The sequence below is a fragment of the Zootoca vivipara genome, chromosome Z1, assembly GCF_965207765.1.
Source record: "Zootoca vivipara chromosome Z1, rZooViv2.hap1.1, whole genome shotgun sequence".
NCBI lineage: Eukaryota > Metazoa > Chordata > Lepidosauria > Squamata > Lacertidae > Zootoca > Zootoca vivipara.
In genome coordinates this window covers 71,458,535-71,477,085 of record NC_142583.1, presented here as the reverse complement: position 1 = coordinate 71,477,085, position 18,551 = coordinate 71,458,535, and the positions used below count along the sequence as shown (strand labels likewise).

The following is an 18,551-nucleotide window of genomic DNA, read 5'->3' as shown; positions in this document are numbered from 1 at the left end:
TGGGAGGGGAAGCTACGTGGGAGAAGAGGAAGAGTCTAGGATGCTTCTCCTTGATCCAAATAAAACAACACAAGTTAGGCCAACAGACCAAACACGGAGTTGTGGACACGATTCTGGGTGTGCGGGTCTGAGATGGAGCTGAAGAGCTTGGAGAGCTCTGCAATCCAGTGGATGGAAAAATCTAGCCACGGATCTGGGTTCGAGTCCTGCTCTTTGCCAAGCTGGTTGTTGCTTATTCAAAAGTGGAGTTTTTTTCTTTCTCTGCTCCTTCAACCAGAAAGTCTCTCAGGGCAGCTTGGGGATAATGGGAAAAGGTGGCAAGGTGTTCCCTGCCCGAAATCAGGGCATGATAGACGGGAGCTGCCTCACTTAGCAGTCAGAGATGGAGAATATCTGGGACCAGAGGTATACTACTCCTGACGATGGAGGTTTTATTCTGTCTCATGGACGGAACTCTCCTCCGTAAAGGAATACAAGGCTGCCCTTAGTGTTGGCAGCACAGCGGCGTGACTGATTCTCCTGTCTTTTGCACCCTAAGGCTGGTTTTGCGGAGACTTTACCCCATCGCTATCAAGATCTGTGAGTACCTGCGTCTCTCTGAGTTCCAGGGGATCAGCCGCATCTTGGCGCACTGGGCCTGCTACAAGGTAAGAACGTTTCACCTGGAAATCCGGATCACTGTGTTCCCTCCACCACCACCATCTGCCGAAGCCTGAAATCTTGCATCCCACATACAAACATGCATAATTTTATTTGTATGCCGCCTTTGCGCAGTTCAAGCCATGCTCAAGGTGCCTTACATCATGAAAAAATACATAGCAAAATATATAACAAAAGTAGCCACCAACAGTAAACACAAAAACACAAAACCAAACTGAACAATTTCCACATACAGTTGTACCTTGGTTCTCGAACGCCTTGCGACTCAAATGCTTTGGCTCCCAAACGCAGCAAACCCAAAAGTGAGTGTTCCGGTTTGAAACGTTTTTTTGGAAGCCGAACATCCAACACGGCTTCTGCGGCTTCTGATTGAGTTCAGGAAGCTTCTGCAGCCAATCGGAAGCTGCGCCTTGGTTTCCAAACGTTTTCGGAAGTCGATTCTGTTTGAGAACCAAGGTACAACTGTACACTGGTATCTTGGTTCGCAAAACTAATCCGTTCTGAAAGTCTGTTCCAAAACCAAAGCATTCCAAAACCATGGTGCGCTTTCCCATAGAAAGTAATGCAAAATAGATTGATCCGTTCCGGACTTTTAAAAACAACTCCTAAAAGAGCAATTTAACATGAATTTCACTATCTTAACGAGACCATTGATCCATAAAATGAAAGCAAGAATCGGTGTACTGTACTATAAAATAAATAAGACAGTATTGTAGATGATAAAAATAAAAATTATATTTTTTTCTTACCTGCACTGATGATACTCATTGTTTGGATGGGGGGGGGGGGCTTTTATCCATTTCCACAGTCACACTATCAATCAATCAGTAACTGAACTGGGTTCTACACATTCACAAAAACAAATTAACTGGAGAAACCTCGGAAACAAAAACACAAAATAATAGCAAAAACAAAAGTGTCAAACTTAATCCGTTCCGGAAGTCCTTTTGACTTCTGAAATGTTCGAAAACCAAGGCGCAGCTTCTGATTGGCCATCCAGTCCAACCCCCTGCCAAGCAGGAAACACCATCAAAGCATTCCTGACAGCTGGCTGTCAAGCCTCTGCTTAAAGACCTCCAAAGAAGGAGCGCACTGGAGAAGAGGGGAAAATGCCTTCTCCAGAGCTGCACATTCTGAAGGATGCTCGGAGTTTTGGAGGCGTGCATGCTCACCCCCAGGGCGTTTCCCCAACAACTTCCACTCTGCAACATTTGGAAAAGACTGAAGGCACAGCTCTTTCTCCAGACTTCTGACACTTGGAACGTATATTTCCCCCTTCTTTCTGAGACTGCATGTTGCTTTAAAACTGTTTCTAGCATGGTTGGAGCCCATCTTGGGCCTTGGGGTGATTATTACTTCACAATAATAATGATAATAATGCACTGTGTGTTTTCCGAATCATTCCTTCCCAGGTACAACAGAAAGACAAATCTGATGAAGAGGTAGCTCAGGCCATCAACCAGAAACTGGGCGATACCCCGGGCATCTCGTACTCAGAGATCGCTGCCCGGGCGTACGAATGCGGCCGGACAGAGCTGGCCATTAAGGTACGAGGGGAGGTGGGCTGGCTGAGGTTGGGTGGGTCCTGAGGCTCAGCTAAACCTTGGTAAACCGCGGTGCATTGTGGGATAGGAACCCAGTGAGAGGCCATTGTTGGATTTGTAAGATTTGCTCTGGGTGCTGACTGTGTCTCTTAGCATTCGCAAATCATACAGTTGGAAGCGACCCCCGGAGGGTCATCTAGTCCCACCCCCCTGCAATACAGGAATCTCAGCATCAGGGATTTCTCCCAACAGCCACACCACTGTGATGTTCAGGACAGTTTTCCCTGAGGCCCCCGAGGAACCCGCAAAAGTGGAGTCCACGGACCTATCGATGACACAGAGCTCTAATACCAGTTTCCGGAAACAGCAGGAAATAATAATAATAATAATAATAATAATAATAATAATAATAATAATAATAATTTATTATTTATACCCCGCCCATCTGGCTGAATTTCCCCAGCCACTCTGGGCGGCTCCCAACACAATATTAAAAACACGATAAAAGATCAAACATTAGAAACTTCCCAATACAGGGCTGCCTTCAGGTGTCTTCTAAAAGTCAGATAGTTGTTTATTTCCTTGACGTCTGATGGGAGGGGATTCCACAGGGAGGGCACCACCACCAAGAAGGCCCTCTGCCTGGTTCCCTGTAACCTCACTTCTCTCAGTGAGGGAACCCCCAGAAGACCCTCGGAGCTGGACCTCAGTGTACAGGGCTGAATGATGAGGGGTAGGTCTACTGGGCTGAGGCCGTTTAGGGCTTTCAAGGTCATCACCAACACTTTGAATTGTGCTCGGAAACCTCCTAGGAGCCAGTGTAGGTCTTTCAAGACTGGTGTTATATGGTCTTGGCAGCCACTCCCAGTCACCAGTCCTGCTGCTGCATTGCTTTTGTGAGAGTTGCTCTTGTGCTCGGATCCTGCTTGCCAGTTTCCCACAAACATCTGTTCATCCCCTGTGAGAATAGGATGCTGGATTAGGTGGGCCATTGGCCTGATCCAGCAGGCTCTCCTTATATACTTACAGGCTTATCATAAAGATGCATTCCCTCGCCTTAGGTTTACACGTGCATAGAAAATTGAGTCCTAAACATTAAAAACTTAAACATTAGGAAGAACTTCCTGACAGTAAGAGCTGTTCGGCAGTGGAATTTGCTACCAAGGAGTGTGGTGGAATCTCCTTCTTTGGAGGTCTTTAAGCAGAGGCTTGACAGGCATATGTCAAGAATGCTTTGATGGTGTTTCCTGCTCGGCAGGGGGTTGGACTGGATGGCCCTTGTGGTCTCTTCCAACTCTATGATTCTATGAGTCCTGTTCCCTGTGGGGTCGGTTAGGCTGAGAGGCTCCAGGCCACCCAGTGAACTTCATGGCTGACTGAGGATTTGAACCCGGCTCTCTCTCGGGTCCTAGTACGGTACTCTAACCTCCACGGCACACTGGCAGGTGGGGCCAGTTGCCTCCACAGCATTCTTGCATTCTGCAACCGCTAGTAGCCATTCTGCTCCCCCAAATGTTAGCTGCCTTTAGTTGAGATTCCTGCCTTTCCCGGACTAGATGGCCCTGGCGGGTCCCTTCCTACGATTCTGTGATTCTACAGAGTCTGTGAAATGATAATGCAATGCAGTGCAATGTCAGTGACCCCGCGGTGCCATTGCTTTTGCTTGCAGCTGCTAGAGTACGAGCCCCGGTCTGGGAAGCAAGTTCCTCTGCTGCTGAAGATGAAGAGGAGCCAGCTGGCACTTAGCAAGGCCATCGAGAGCGGAGACACCGACTTGGGTAAAGCGGAGACACACATTCCCTGTCTTGCCTGCCTCCCTGCCTTTTGTTTGGTTCCCAGACAAAACATCACATGTCTCTTCACCTTTCTCACCATTCCCATGATTACATCACAACACAACATGGTAAGATAAGACCTTCCCATGAAGGGAATACCTGTGGCAGGAGACGCTAAATAATAATAATAATAATAATAATAATAATAATAATAATAATAATAATAGTGATGATGATGATGATAATAAATTTATACCCCACCCATCTGACCAGGTCTCCCCAGCCACTCTGGTTGGCTCCCAACAGAATATTAAAAACACAATAAAACATCAAACATTAAAAGCTTCCCTAAACAGGGCTGCCTTCAGATGTCTTCTAAAAGTCAGGTAGTTTATTCCCTTGACATCAGGTAGGAGGGTGTTCCACAGGGCGGGCGCCACCACCGAGAAGGCCCTCTGCCTGGTTCCCTGTAACCTCACTTCTCTCAGTGAGGGAACCGCCAGAAGGCCCTCGGAGGTGGACCTCAGTGTCTGGGCTGAACGATGGGGGTGGAGATGCTCCTTCAGGTATACGGGCCGAGGCCGTTTAGGGCTTTAAAGGTCAGCGCCAACACTTTGAATTGTGCTTGGAAACGTCCTGGGAGCCAATGCAGGTCTTTCAGGACTCGTGTTATGTGGTCTCAGTGGCCACTCCCAGTCACCAGTCTGGCTGCCACATTCTGGATTAATTGTAGTTTCCAGGTCACCTTCAAAGGTTTGTCCATCTTTGGTCCTCATCCTGCACCTGTGGCTCCTAGAAGCTGTTGGCGTGTGCAGAGAGTCCCTTGGTTAGGTTCTGTGAATTGGGTCTAATATTGCTCAAGAGGGTCTTTCCTTCTGGGCTCGTTGCTATCCATCTAACCAGCCTCTCTCCCTCCTGCCCAGTTTACACGGTCGTCTTGCACCTGAAGAACGAACTGAACCGTGGCGCCTTCTTCATGACTCTGCAGAACCAGCCGGTGGCTTTGAGCCTCTATCGCCAGGTGAGGTTTGGAGGCACACCTGTTGCAGGGGGCGGTGGCATGTGGATGTATTTGCAGGTGTGCCTGGGGGGCTGAATTCAGCTATGAAACATATCCCAGGCCCTGCTGCCAGACTAAGGAAAGGGGGAGGTCTGGAAGCAGAGAAGGAGCGGGTCTGCAGGTCAGGGGCAGAGCACAGAATTTGCAGGAATTGACAGTGCAGGATTCAACCCCCAGGCTCTGCATTTAAACATGAGGGCCGGAAGAAGCCTGTGAGGGGCCAGATACACTGACCATCCCTGACGGGTTGCAGATCTAGGAAGAGATTAATGATAATAATAATTTTATTATTTATGCTCCACCCATCTGGCTGGGTTTCCCAAGCCACTCTAGGCGGCTTACAGCATACCTAAAAACATAATAAAAATATTGTGGGTGGTCTTAATGTTGAGGATGATGATAGCAGGGGGGGAAATCCAGAGCTACTTTGATTTTCAGTGAATTTGTCGTTTTAATATTGTAGTGTTCTTTCTCGTCCTTGCCGGACAACTTGAGGCTTCAACGGCAAGGCAGATTACAAATCTCGACCCATACATTTTCATAATGAAAATTTGGGTGTAAATTGATGATGAGGATGATAATTGATGAGTGAAAATTGTAACAGTAAGTCATGACAAGGATAAGAGATACAGTGTTGGAACAGCTGGAAAGGGAGAAGAGGAGTTCAGGGGTTTTAAAAAATAATAAATTTTATAAATTGTGTGTTTTGGTTTCTCAATTTGATCCCTTTACATGGTACTGCAGCAGCCTGAATATAAGCCACACCCGAATATATGCCGCACCTTTAAAAATCGGGGGGGGGGGGGAGAGAGAGAAAGACAATACCCGAATAAGCTGCTCCCTCAAAATTCCACAGGCACTCGCACCCGTTCTGTTTTACCGTATGTCTGTTTCAGCAGCGATATCGTAAAAGCCAATTTTTGTAAGGTGGCAAATTTCAGCCGCACTTTAACTTTTCACGATCGGAATTTGGAAAAAAAAAAAGTGTGGCTTATATTCAAGCCAATACGGTATTTTATGCATTGCAACTTGCAGTTCTTTTCATTGATTACAGTTTAGTAATTATTTATTGTAATGATTAAGAATGAATTTCTGTTTATTTTTGGGGGGAGTTAATTTTATTGTGTACTATTCTATTCTAATAGATTATTGAATACTACTACATTTGATAGAAGTCGTTCCATTTTAAACTTGTGTTTTATCACGACCATTTGTATTGGATCCGATGATTATAAGGTGTGAGTTCTTTGTTGTATATTTTGTCGCTGTAAACCTCCTTGAGTAAAGTAGTATAGAAAGGCGGTGTGCTAATTAATAGTCAAATGAATTGATTTTTTTTTATATAAAAAAAAGTGAAACCCCTATGGTTGCTTGAAGAGACTGGAGAGCTTGCACCCGAAAGGATGTTCTCTTCCCCTCAATTGCCAGCTTGCTCTGTGTTACTCAGATTGCTTCTCATTGAATCCTCCCACCAACCCTGCGAGGCGGGCGCTATCCATTGCCTTTTAAACTCTATGTGTTTCTGTTGTGCGTTTATGTGGTTTTTTTATATTGTAAACCGCCCTGTGACCCTCGGATGAAGGCCGGCATAGGACTTTAATAAATAAATAAATAGAAATTTAACCCTTTGCTTCCTCCTCCCCAGTTCTGCAAATACCAAGAGCTGGATACTCTCAAAGACCTCTACAACCAAGACGACGACCACCAGGAGCTGGGCAACTTCCACGTACGTGCCAGTTATGCCAGCGATAAGGTAAGGAGCTCCCTGGAGACTGGCGGGGAGAAAAGGGTGTCTAGGGAGGATGGCAAATCTAGATTTAGGAGTGTCAAGAGGGTCAAGAGTAACTCCGCTTGAGTCCAGTTTGTCTTTAAAGACGTTTATTGCGCAAGCTGTTTACAGTGCAGAGACAGCTTAAAGCATGACCTCTCATTCCGAATCAGAATCCGGCAATGGCGTACGTCTGTTCTTACGCCAGCAAAGTAGTCGGGGCACCCCAAAACGCCTCCCCCTTGACCTGCGTCGCGGTGCTCTCCTTAACTATTGCGCCGGAAGGAGCGATTCCCTCTCAGTCTCCTCCCTGAGCGGTCGGTGCCCTGGCTCTCCAGCATCCTGGAGCTCTTGCCTGCATCTCTCCGCCCCGAGCTTTCCCATTGTTCCTCACGCTGATTTCTCTCTCTCTCCGAGTCTCTCTCCCCCCCCCCCCGCTGCTTCAGACCCACTGCTGCTCTCTGTGCTTGGCGAGGTGGACGTCAGGATGATGGGGGCTGGCTCCCTGTAGGGAGTCACCCTTACAAGGAGGTTGCGGCAGGATATATGGTTGGGGCAGCGTCTGTCCCCCGTTTGTGTGGCACAAGCCTGGTGGACTCGGTAAACTGTGCAGAAATGTGTAACCCGGGAACCTTTCGGCTTTCGTTTTGGAAACCGAAAACGCTGCCCCATGCATTCCAACTTTCTGGTCCATAATAAGGCTGCTGTGAGCCACGGGTGACAGCAAAGGAGCGGAGTGGGATTCGGGGAGGGAAGTCGGTGTTGAATTTAAGCCAGCAGTCGCCCAGTGAAAAAGAATAAAATAGGGAAATGTGTGCCAGTTAAGGAAGCTTGCACGTAGTTAACTTGGGTCGCAGGACTCGTTTCTCTGTGCAGAACTGTCCTACATAAATCTTTCAGTCTCCAGAGCTCTGAGATTGCAGGGAAAAGGCAGATTATTCATACAGGTCTAATCCCCATCAAGGAAGCAACAGGTTCCACTATTGTTCCTAGCCCAACTGCTGTATATCCCAGAGCAGACGTGGGCCATTTTTCTTTGCCTGTATTAAAACGCACAGCGGGTTCTTTTTTTGTACCACAGCAGATTGACGGGCGGGTGGCCAGTTTGCAGAACGCAGTGGATGAATACTACAAAGCCAAGAATGAGTTTGCGGCCAAGGTGAGTGTGTGAAGAAGCATCTCTTGTGTGTCATGGCCATCAGAAGAACCTGCTGGGTCAAGCCAGTGGCCCATGTCCAGTCGGGCATCCTGTTTGTCATAGGGGCTGACCAGATTGCCTGTGGAAAACCAGCATGCAGGATCTGAGCACAAGAAATCTATCCCCTCCCGAGGTTTCCAGCAGCTGGTGTTCAGAAACGGTGAAGTTTGATCCTGGCTAGTAGCCATCGATAGTCCTCTTCTTTTCCATGAATTTGTCCAGTCCTCTTTTATAGCTATTTGACTCAGTGGCCACCCTGCCTCCTGTGCATAGTTAACTCTGCATAGAATAAATACTTTCTTTTATCCACCCTGAATCTTCCAGCACTCAGCTTCATGAGTTCTGGTGACAAGACAGAGGGAGAAACGCTTTTCTTTTTGCACTCCCTCCATGTCATGCACAATTCATAAATGTCCTCTTACTCTCTTGTTCTCCAAACCAGGGTTTCCCCGCACTTTTTGGACTACAGTTCCCAGCATCCTTGACCGCTGATCATGGGAGTTGTAGTCCAAAAACAGCTGGAGACCCAAGTGTGGGAAACCCTGCTCTAAAATGAAAAGGCCCAGACGCCTGCAATGTTTCCTCATAAGGGAGTCTCTCCATCTCCTTGGAACATTTTGGCCCAGGGTCCCCTGCCCAAATTACCCTGTCCATGAACTCTTGGCCAGCAGTTCTCTTTTAAAAAAACAAAGTATTTTTTTGTTCAGTTTTACATTTAACAATTAGAATCACACGTAGATCATAGTCATATAGACATGGGATTCTCTGAATCCCTTGACTTCCCTCCACCCCTCCACGGGTCCCATAGTTTTCCAACTGCATCATATAATGTTCTCCATATTTCCTTAACACTCAATTCTTACCATAGTTCTTGTTACATTGCAAGTTTTTTAAAAATCCTGCCAATGTTTTTTTTAAAAAATATTTTAGTGTTTTATTCAAGCATATTTACAAACAAACAAGCAAACTGTCAGCTGGCTACCTTCGAGCAACGACACTCCAAACCATCTTGTCTTTAATACTTTTATTGTGAATGTTATTTACAGTGCAAGAGCTTCATGAAAACATGTCTACTCAGTACTATCAGATTTCTCCAAATGGCGCTTTTCGGCTCCTCCCCCAGCAGAGTAGTTTGGGGACCCCAAATCTCCGCCCCCTGCTGCTTATCGCCTTAGTTCCGGGGTGAATTTGAAAGGACGCCTGATATAGGCAAAAATCTGCCCTTATTCCCTTATTGGGTTCTCCATCGGTTGGAGAATATAACAGAGGCCAACCAGAGAAGTTTGAGAAGCAAAGCCTTTATTTTCGCTGTTGCAACAGGGTCCTTCCTCTCACGCAGGAGAACAAGGAAGGAACCCCAAACAAAGGTGTCCTGCCCTTAAAAAGAAATTTGAAATTGGTTTCAGCCCACCCCCCAGAAGCATCACCCATACATCACAGAAGGGGTGTAGCCCAAGACCCCCCCTCCCTAGATTCATCATAGGTACATCATGAAAGGGGAGGTCTGGTGGCAGTAATCTGAGCAGTCTGGACCCTGCCCCCAAAATCTAATCAACAAAAAAGAGAGATATTTACATTTCCCTGTTTCCCAGCCAAGTTAATCACACCCTTTTGTCTGGCACTCAGGTATCAGGATGCCAGGGATTATCACTTAAATTCCTGAGACAATGAGAAGGTTCCCCCCACCCCCCTTCTCCCTTGCAGAGGAACACCTGGTCAGAGAGAGAGAGTCAAAAATGGTGTCAGTCAGGCCTGTCTTCCTGTGCTGCTTCAGACATGTTTCTGTACATTCATGTACATGTTTTATGAACAACTATATATATATATGACCTCAAAATTCTTATAACACGCCCCTCTGCTGTTTCCCCGCTAGAACTCTCTGCTGGCCCCTCCTCCCTTGCTGGTATCACAGGCTGCAGGTAGGGCTCTTGGATGCTGCCTGAGCCCTGCCTCGCTCTGCTCACTTCCTCCTTCCTGTCTCCTGCTCCTCCGCTGTTGTCAGAGCCATTCGAAGAACTGGAGTTGATGAGGGGTGGCTGTTCCTGTAAGCCCACCCCCTTACACAAACAAACAAACAAACAAACAAACAAACAAACAAACAACAAAGCACACACACACACTTAACTCCCAAAACCAAAGAGAGTAAAAGGAAAAGGTCAGCAAACTTTTTCAGCAGGGGGCCGGTCCACTGTCCCTCATACCTTGTGGGGGGGCCGGACTATATTTTGGGGAAAAAATATGAACGAATTCCTATGCCCCACAAATAACCCAGAGATGCATTTTAAATAAAAGGACACATTCTACTCATTTGAAAACATGCTGACTCCCAGACGGTTAGAAGGCGATTGGGCTGCATCCGGACCCCGGGCCTTAGTTTGGGGTCCCCTGGGTAAGACAGAAAAAAGGATGAAGTACCACACCCATTTGACTCCCCTCCACCAGCACTCGTCATCTTTGAGTCATTTAAGTTCTTATTTACATTGCATATCATTTATCGCTGTAATTACTTCGTTTATAGTACTATTATGGTATAACATCAAGTCACCTTACAAGCTTAGTCTAAACATATCAGCATGTTATCTTTAGATCAGTGTTTGTTCATATAATCCTGCCAATGTTTACATGTTCTTTTAAGTAACTTATGAATTTCCCCCATTCTTTATTAAGTTTATCATCTTCTTGGTTTCTGATCTTCCCGGTCATTTTTGCCACTTCAGCATAGTCTGTTATCTTTGTTAACCATTCTTCTTTGGTAGGTACCTACCTACCAAAGTACGTCACCCGTTCTCTCGACAAACCGGGAAATTGAGCAGTGGGCAGGGGTGAGATCCCTTGCTGTGGACACAGAGGAATGGTGGGAGGAACCAGCTGGGGAACCCCCAAAGGAAGAAGGCTCAGAGCCTGGGGAGTGGCAGTGGGACGACCGTGAGTGGTCAGAGGGAGAAGACGGGGAAGAGGCGGTGTCAGACGCTGATGAGGTAACAGGGCTTAGTGAGCTGGGAGAGTCTGTGGCAGAGAGAAGTCCAGAATCAGGGGCAGAAGATGAAGCAGGAGAAGGAGGCCAAGAGGCAGAGATGAGTCCGACACAGGTGTCTCCCCCTCCTGCTGTGACATGCTCCCCTCCCTGCTGGCCTTCCAGAACCGGAAGAGGCATGAAAAGTGCTAGTGCAGAATTCAGCCGCCAGGTTGATCACCTGAGCAAGACGGTTTGAGCATCTGACACCGATCGTGGTCCGACTGCACTGGCTGCCAATTAGTTTCTGGGCCCAATTCAAAGTGCTCGTTTTGACCTATAAAGCCTTAAACCGCTCAGGACTGCAATATCTCAAGGACCGCCTCTCCGCATATGAACCTACCCCAGACCCCGAGATCACCTTCTGAGGCCCTTCTTTGTGTACCTCCTCCTTGAGAGGACCGGAGGGTGGCCACACGAGAACGGGGCCTTCTCTGCAGTGGCTCCCCATTTGTGGGATGCGCTCCCCAGGGAAGTTCACCTGGCGCCTTCATTATACACCTTTAGGCCACCAGGCAAAAATGTTCCTTTTAAACCAGGCCTTTGGTTGACCTGATTGACATCCTATACCCTGTTAAAATGTGGCTCTTTTGGGGGGGGTTGTTATTGGGTTACTGATTTTATTTTTATTTTGTATATTGTGATCCTTTATGTGAACTGCCCTGAGGCCTCCGGGTATAGGGTGGTATATAAATTCAATAAATGAATGAATGAATAGGGCAGAGGACAGGTTAGCTGCATACAGGCACAGTCTCCTATTGCTTGGAGAAAACCCTGGAAAGTAGGGGAATTAGGCAGCTGTGGGGAACCAGGGACCTTCAGTCTCAGCAACTGCTACAACTAATCCAGAATGCGGCAGCTAGACTGGTGACTGGGAGCAGCCGCCGAGACCACATAACACCGGTCCTGAAAGACCTACATTGGCTCCCAGTACATTTCCAAGCACAATTCAAAGTGTTGGTACTGACCTTTAAAGCCCTAAATGGCCTCGGTCCAGTATCCCTGAAGGAGCGTCTCCTCCCCCATCGTTCAGCCCGGACACTGAGGTCCAGCTCCGAGGGCCTTCTGGCGGTTCCCTTCCTGCGAGAAGCCAAGTTACAGGGAACCAGGCAGAGGGCCTTCTTGGTAGTGGCACCCTCCCTGTGGAACACCCTCCCATCAGGTGTCAAGGAAATAAACAACTATCCGACTTTTAGAAGACATCTGAAGGCAGCCCTGTACAGGGCAAATTTTAATGTTTAATAGATTATTGTATTTTAATATTCTGTTAGAAGCAGCCCAGAGTGGCTGGGGAAACCCAGCCAGATGGGCGGAGTATAAATGAATGAATGAATAAATAATAATAATTATGTCTTATTCATGGGGACAAGACCTACCAGAGATGAGTTGCTGTGCTCCTTAGGCTTGGCACTCCAGTACAGATCCTGTTTTTCCTAATAGAGTTAATTCCACTTGCTTCGTGTGATTGTGTGCTATCTCTCTCCTGTCGCCCCTGAAGGGGATGCAGCCCCCAAACTGAAAAAGGCCTGGGTATCCCTTTCTCTGTCCGCCTGCAGCTTCCTCTCTGTCTCCCTTTCTCTTCTCGCCTTCCCTTTCCAGGCCACCGAAGACCAGATCAAGCTCCTCCGCAACCAGCGGCGCCTCCAGGCCGACTTCGACAAGCCCTACCTGGACGAGTCCCTCCACGACACAGTCTACAACCTAATCTTAGAGGGGAACCACAAGCGAGCGGAGCAGTTCTACCGCGACTTCAAGATCCCCGACAAACGGTTGGGGCAGTGTGGGGAGGGGCGGGGAGGGAGGGGGGATTCCCTGCCCCAAAGGTCAAGAGTCCCACGGGATGGTTGAGTGGGAAGAGCGCCCCAAATGCACTCAGCCCGGTTCCCCACTCCTCCACCACCATAGAGCCAAGCCAGGGCCAGGGATTTGGGGAACCAGCCTTCCCCCAGGGCACTCTCTCCAGGCCACACCCCTTGCTCGCCCCCCCCCCCAAGAGTGCTGGCTGAGATGTCCCCTTGAAAACATTTTCCAGTCTTCCTTAAAATCAGTCTCTCTCTGTGGGTATAATAATAATAATAATAATAATAATAATAATGTGAGCAATGAATTTAAAGCAACTCTTTCAAGGCATTCAATAAATGAAACCAGGAATAAACTAGAAACAGATCAAAGCAGTCATGAACGCCGTATGTGTCTGGGTGAGTATGTCAAAATGAAAATGTTTTCAGCAGGTGCCGAGAAGAGGTACAACGATGTCAAGGGGCAGGGAGTTCCAGAGGGTAGGGGCTGCCACGCTAAAAGATAAATTTCTTACCAATGTGGAATGGTATGTGGCGCCCGTAACAAGGCCGGTTCTGCAGATCGAAGTGACAGAGAGGGACTGTATGGGATCTTTAAAAGTTGTGTTCCAAGACATCCAGAGGTTGCCCAGTTGTGGAATGCTAGCCACAATTCAGAACTGGGTGTTGACTGCAACCGGAGCTCTTGGGGGAGTGCGTGGGAATGTTCAGGGAGGCAGGAGAGGATATATTGTTTATTAATATCCTTCCTGCAGTGAGGGGGGAAAGTATTTGATCCCCTGATGAATTTGCCCATTTGCCCTCTGACAAAGAAATGACCAGTCCATAATTTTAATGGTAGGTTTAATGGTAGGCTCATTGCATAAAATGAAGATACCAGGTAGCCTGACACCTGGCTGGTTGATAGGGGATAAAATGCTTATTTCACTCATTATAATGCACATCAATCTCTGACTTTTGTCTTCTGGGTTTCTAGGGGTTATTCTGTCTCTCGCAGCTACAATAAACCTACCATTAAAATTATGGACTGGTCATTTCTTCGTCAGGGGGCAAACGGGCAAATTTAGCAGGGGATCAAATACTTTCCCCCCTCACTGTAACGTGCGCTACCAAGTTCTATAATTTAGCAGAGTTTTAACATTCCCCTTTTAAACGCACAGTAGATAGCTGGTTGCAGGCTTGTTTAAGCCTCTCAATATTAGATTCCTCATAAGTTCCCTTATATCCCTCTTAAAAGAATAAACACGCCACAATCTTGTGTAAAGAATATAAAAGAGGTTTACTCACACATTCAGTTCACAGTTGGATCCCTGAAGACAGACTTAGTTACAAAGTATATCCATGTGGACCTATCCCATGTGGGGATAATCCCAGGGTCCTCTGTTGAGCAGAGAGCCAAGAGAGCAATTCTAGCTAAAAGCTGCTGCAACCACGGCGGAAATCAAAGAGAGAGAGAGAGTGCTGCGTGATTTGCCCTTTTGTTACCTGGACAGGTAAGGTCACGGCCACCTCTAGTCACATGCAAAAGGAAGTACCGTATGTCCCAGCCAGCAGGAAACAGGAAGCTTTCCACTGGCTGGACCAAACATTCCCCTGCATGCCCACTCTAGGAAAACAAGGAATGTTGTACTTGACTGCTACTTATGTATCACATCCCACAGACTGGAGGTCCAACTTTTCTCAGATTCTTGAGGACCGCCCCCCCTCCCCCCAAATACACACAAACTTTTCTTGGTCTGGCCAGAGTGGCAATGGTGACGCTGTCCCCTTCTTGCACTGTTAGGTTCTGGTGGCTGAAGATCAACGCCTTGGCTGAGCAAGGAGATTGGGAAGAGCTGGAGAAGTTCTCCAAGTCTAAGAAGTCCCCCATTGGATACCTGGTAAGGAAGGACGTTGGAGGGTGTGTGTGTGTCAGGAAACTGTCCAGGCATGGGAGCCCGGCCTTGCTCAGTGATTTCCTGGGCATCAGCCTTGGGGTCGCCATGGGTGCTTTAGTTGAGAATCCTGCATTGCTGGGGGTTGTGCTAGGCAAACCCATAGGGTCCCTTCTGTGAACCTGGAATGCGTAAAGAAAGGATAAAATGATGTAGCTACATGAGAACAGGAACCACTCCCAAAATATAATTACGAACGAGCCTCTTACATCTGTACCTTAAGTATGGATACAGAGGGCATGCGGCCCTCCAAAGGTTGCCTAGAAAGGAGTGTGGCCCTCGGGTCCCCCGCATTTATAGCGCTCGCTTTGGGACACCTGCATTGCATTGACAGTGTGGGATTTTTTGGCAGCCTTTTGTCGAGATCAGCATGAAGCACCACAACCGCCACGAAGCCAAGAAGTACGGCCCCCGCGTTGCCCCAGAGCAGAGGGTGAAAGCCTTCCTCCTGGTAGGGTACGTATCTGGTCTGGTGGGGAATGTCTCTGCCCCTTGGCTCACTTGTTCCGGGCACCTTTTGGGCTGGAGGCAGAGAGGAGGGCAACCAAAGATTGTCTGGAAACCAAGCCTAATGAGGAATGGTTGAAGGAGCTGGAGATGTTTATGAGAGCCATCTTCAAATATCTCAAGGGCTGACACATGGAAGAGGGAAAAAGCTTGTTTTCTCCTGCTCTGGAGGGTAGGACTCGAACATTTCAGGTGACAAGGAAGGAGATTCCGACTAAACACCAGGAGCAACTTTCTGTCAGTAAGAGCTGTTCAGCTGTAGAGGTGGTGCCGTGGTGACCTCTCCTTCCTTGGAGGTTTTTCAGCAGAGGTTGGGTAGCCATCTGTCATGGATGCTTTAGCTGAGATTCCTGCATTGCAGGGGGCTGGACTAGATGACCCCTGGGGCCCTTTCCAACTCTGTGATTCTATTAAGATTCTGCCTACCGCAATACATGCATCCAACAGACGAGAAAAGCATCACTTTTAATAGCATGCCCTTGTTTTTATCAATTTGTTTTATCACATTTATATACCACCGTTATCTTCCAAGGATCTCAAGGTGGTGTGCTTGGTCCTCCTCCTCCCCATTTCATCCTCACAACAACCCTGTGAGGTAGGTTAGGCTGAGAGACGGACGGGCCCAAGGTCACCCAGTGAGCTTCAGGGCTGAGTGGGGATTTGAACCCTGCTCTCCCAGGTCTGAGTCCAGTGCTCTAACCATTATGCCACACTGGCTCACTTAGGACTTAACAGGTAGTCTAAAATCCCTGTAATTGGGGAACTGCCCTTGGAATGAAACCCACCATGAGATCAGGCCAAGACATCTGAAGGCAGCCCTGTGTGGGGAACTCTTTACTGTTAGATGTTTTAGTTTGCTTTTATATTTGCGGGATGCCACCCAGCGTGGCTGGGGCAACCGAGTCAGATAGGCAGGGCACAAATTATAAAATTATCTCCTTTAACGGCTGTGCCCCAGTGGCAGACCGTGCTGCTGCGATTTGCTTCTTTTTGTTCCTTTAGTAAGACTGTGAACCGGAAGCTTTAAAGGGGTTTAAATCAGTGGGTTTCTGAACATTCTTGGGCCACTCCCCAGCTTAATAATAATAATAATAGTATTTATACGCTGCCCATCTGCCCCGGCCACTCGGGGCGGTTTCCAGCAGATAGAAAAACACAACAAAACAGGAACCATTAAAAACTTCCCTAAACAGGGCTGCCTTCAGATGTCTTCTAAAAGTCAGTTGTTTATTTCCTTGACATCTGATGGGAGGGTGTTCCACAGGGCGGGCGCCACCACCGAGAAGGCCCTCTGCCTGATTCCCTGCAACCTCACTTCTCTCAATCAGGGAACTGCCACAAGGCCCTCAGAGGTGGACCTCAGTGTCCGGGCAGAACAATGGGGGTGGAGACGCTCCTTCAGGTCTACAGGGCCAGAGCCGTTTAGGGTTTTAAAGGTCAGCACGAACATTCAGAAGTGTGCTTGGAAACATACTGGGAGCCAGTGTAGATCCTTTAGGACCAGTGTTACATGAGCCCACCCCCAGTGCCCACTACCCTATAAAAATCATTATTTAGAAGAGTGGTATCTGAAGAAGTGTGCATGCACACGAAAGCTCATACCAATGACAAACTTAGTTGGTCTCTAAGGTGCTACTGGAAGGAATTTTTTTATTTTGTTCAGAAGAGCGGTTTGCGTGGCCCCATAAGGAAGATAATAGAATTCTACACAGTGACAATTTAACTGCACATTCATCCGGATCAAATTAAAACTGTCAAGTTTAGTCAAGTCAACAAAATGGATGAATTTGAGCCAGCTTTTCAAAGTCTGATAGTCATTTACACCCACAGTGCCCCTTTGCCACCCCCGCAACCTTGCTTCTGAGCGATCAGCCCAGGCCACCCCCTCCCTGGGTACAGAGTCACCCACTTTGGGAACCTCCGGTTTAAATTAGGGTTTTGGTGCCTGCGTTTTTAACATGGATTTTCTAAGCTGCTTGATGGAGCGCTTTTCTTGGAAAGAGCGGGCTATGAACCCTGCTAAAATAAATAAATAAGCAAATGAATTTTAAAATGTACAGTTCCGTCTGTTTTAGCAGGCATTTCCGCCCTGGCCCCCCTTGTTTGTTTGTTTGTTTACTTATTCTCCACCCATTTTTAATGGCAGGGACTTGAGCCAGGCTTCCGAAGCCGCCATTGAACGGAAGAACGAGGCAGAGATGAACCTCGTCCTCTCGAAGTGCACGGCAGCCGCAGACGCTTCTGTCGTTGCCAAGATCAACCTTGCCAAAGCTCAGCTTGGAAAGAAGTAGGGGGCTCCCCCCTTCCTCCCCCCCACCCCACCTTGCAGCTTCCACCTGGCTGAAGGAGTGGGGTAGGGGGTCAGTTTTGGACATCCTCTGTGCGGGGGGGGCATCAGCCCAGCTCTGGTGCAGAAGCACTATCCAGTGTTAGCCTTTTGCGAAGAGAAGAGAGCCAGGGTCCTTGCATTGGCCGTGGGTGAGTTTTCAGACGCACGAGGCAATTTCCTCCTTCCGTCGTTCCTTTCTTCCTCTGGATTTGATGCTCCTGGGTTCCAGTTGGTTTGGAAGAGAGAAGGAGTTGCGTGTAAATGAACGAGGAATCCCAAACACTCTCTTCCCAACCTTCCTTATCAAATGCTCTTTGAACTGCCCCCTGCAAAACAGCAGGCTGTTGGGCTTCTCCCTTGGGCTGTTGGTTTAAGAGGGGGAATGAGTCTGCTTTTGGAGAGGCAGTTTGCTTGCCCAGATCCTGAACTGCCCCTCTCTCTCTCTCTGTGTGGACGTGGTCTTGGGGGTCGCAGTCCACGAGTTCGTCGCTGGTACTGCCTGCATAACCCTAATGCCATCTTCGTTTTACTATTTATTTCCCTTGTGAATTTGTAAAGTGGGAAGAACCTTTAGGGAATGAAATGATCGTAAAAATAAACAACAGCTGCTCACATCATGATGTCATTTGCTTCTTCCGTTCTTGAGCAGTGCTCTGATCCTGCCCCCCCCCTGTGTTTATGGTATGGTATCTGTAGACTGTTTTATTATTATTGATTATCCTCCACGATGGCTCTGCTCTGCCTCCAGGGTCAGAGGCAGCAATGGAAACCACAGGAGGGGGGAGAGGTATGGCTTGTGGTCGGATCCTGCTTGCGGGATTCCCACAAACATCTCGCCGCTGGCCACTGTGAGAACAGGATGCTGGACAAGAGGGGCCACTGGCCTGGTCCGGCAGGCTCTCCTGATGTTAAGCTTGCAGTCCACCAGTCCCACCCAGTGTGTCTCCCCACAAGGATATTGGCT

General features: G+C 47.9%; 1 protein-coding gene across 1 annotated transcript in view; it reads left to right on the top strand.

Moving 5' to 3' along the window:
• Positions 1 to 18,201, top strand: part of VPS16 (VPS16 core subunit of CORVET and HOPS complexes) — a 38,924-nt gene extending 20,723 nt beyond the window's left edge. Inside the window, exons 15-24 of the mRNA XM_088660675.1 lie at positions 539 to 647; positions 2,073 to 2,207; positions 3,874 to 3,982; positions 4,903 to 5,000; positions 6,685 to 6,792; positions 7,889 to 7,966; positions 12,618 to 12,787; positions 14,601 to 14,697; positions 15,104 to 15,207; positions 17,405 to 18,201. Of these exons, the coding sequence (XP_088516801.1) occupies positions 539 to 647; positions 2,073 to 2,207; positions 3,874 to 3,982; positions 4,903 to 5,000; positions 6,685 to 6,792; positions 7,889 to 7,966; positions 12,618 to 12,787; positions 14,601 to 14,697; positions 15,104 to 15,207; positions 17,405 to 17,549 (1,153 nt within the window). The 3' untranslated portion in view covers positions 17,550 to 18,201. The remainder of the gene's footprint in view (positions 1 to 538; positions 648 to 2,072; positions 2,208 to 3,873; positions 3,983 to 4,902; positions 5,001 to 6,684; positions 6,793 to 7,888; positions 7,967 to 12,617; positions 12,788 to 14,600; positions 14,698 to 15,103; positions 15,208 to 17,404) is intronic.
• The last annotated feature ends 350 nt before the right edge of the window (positions 18,202 to 18,551 follow it).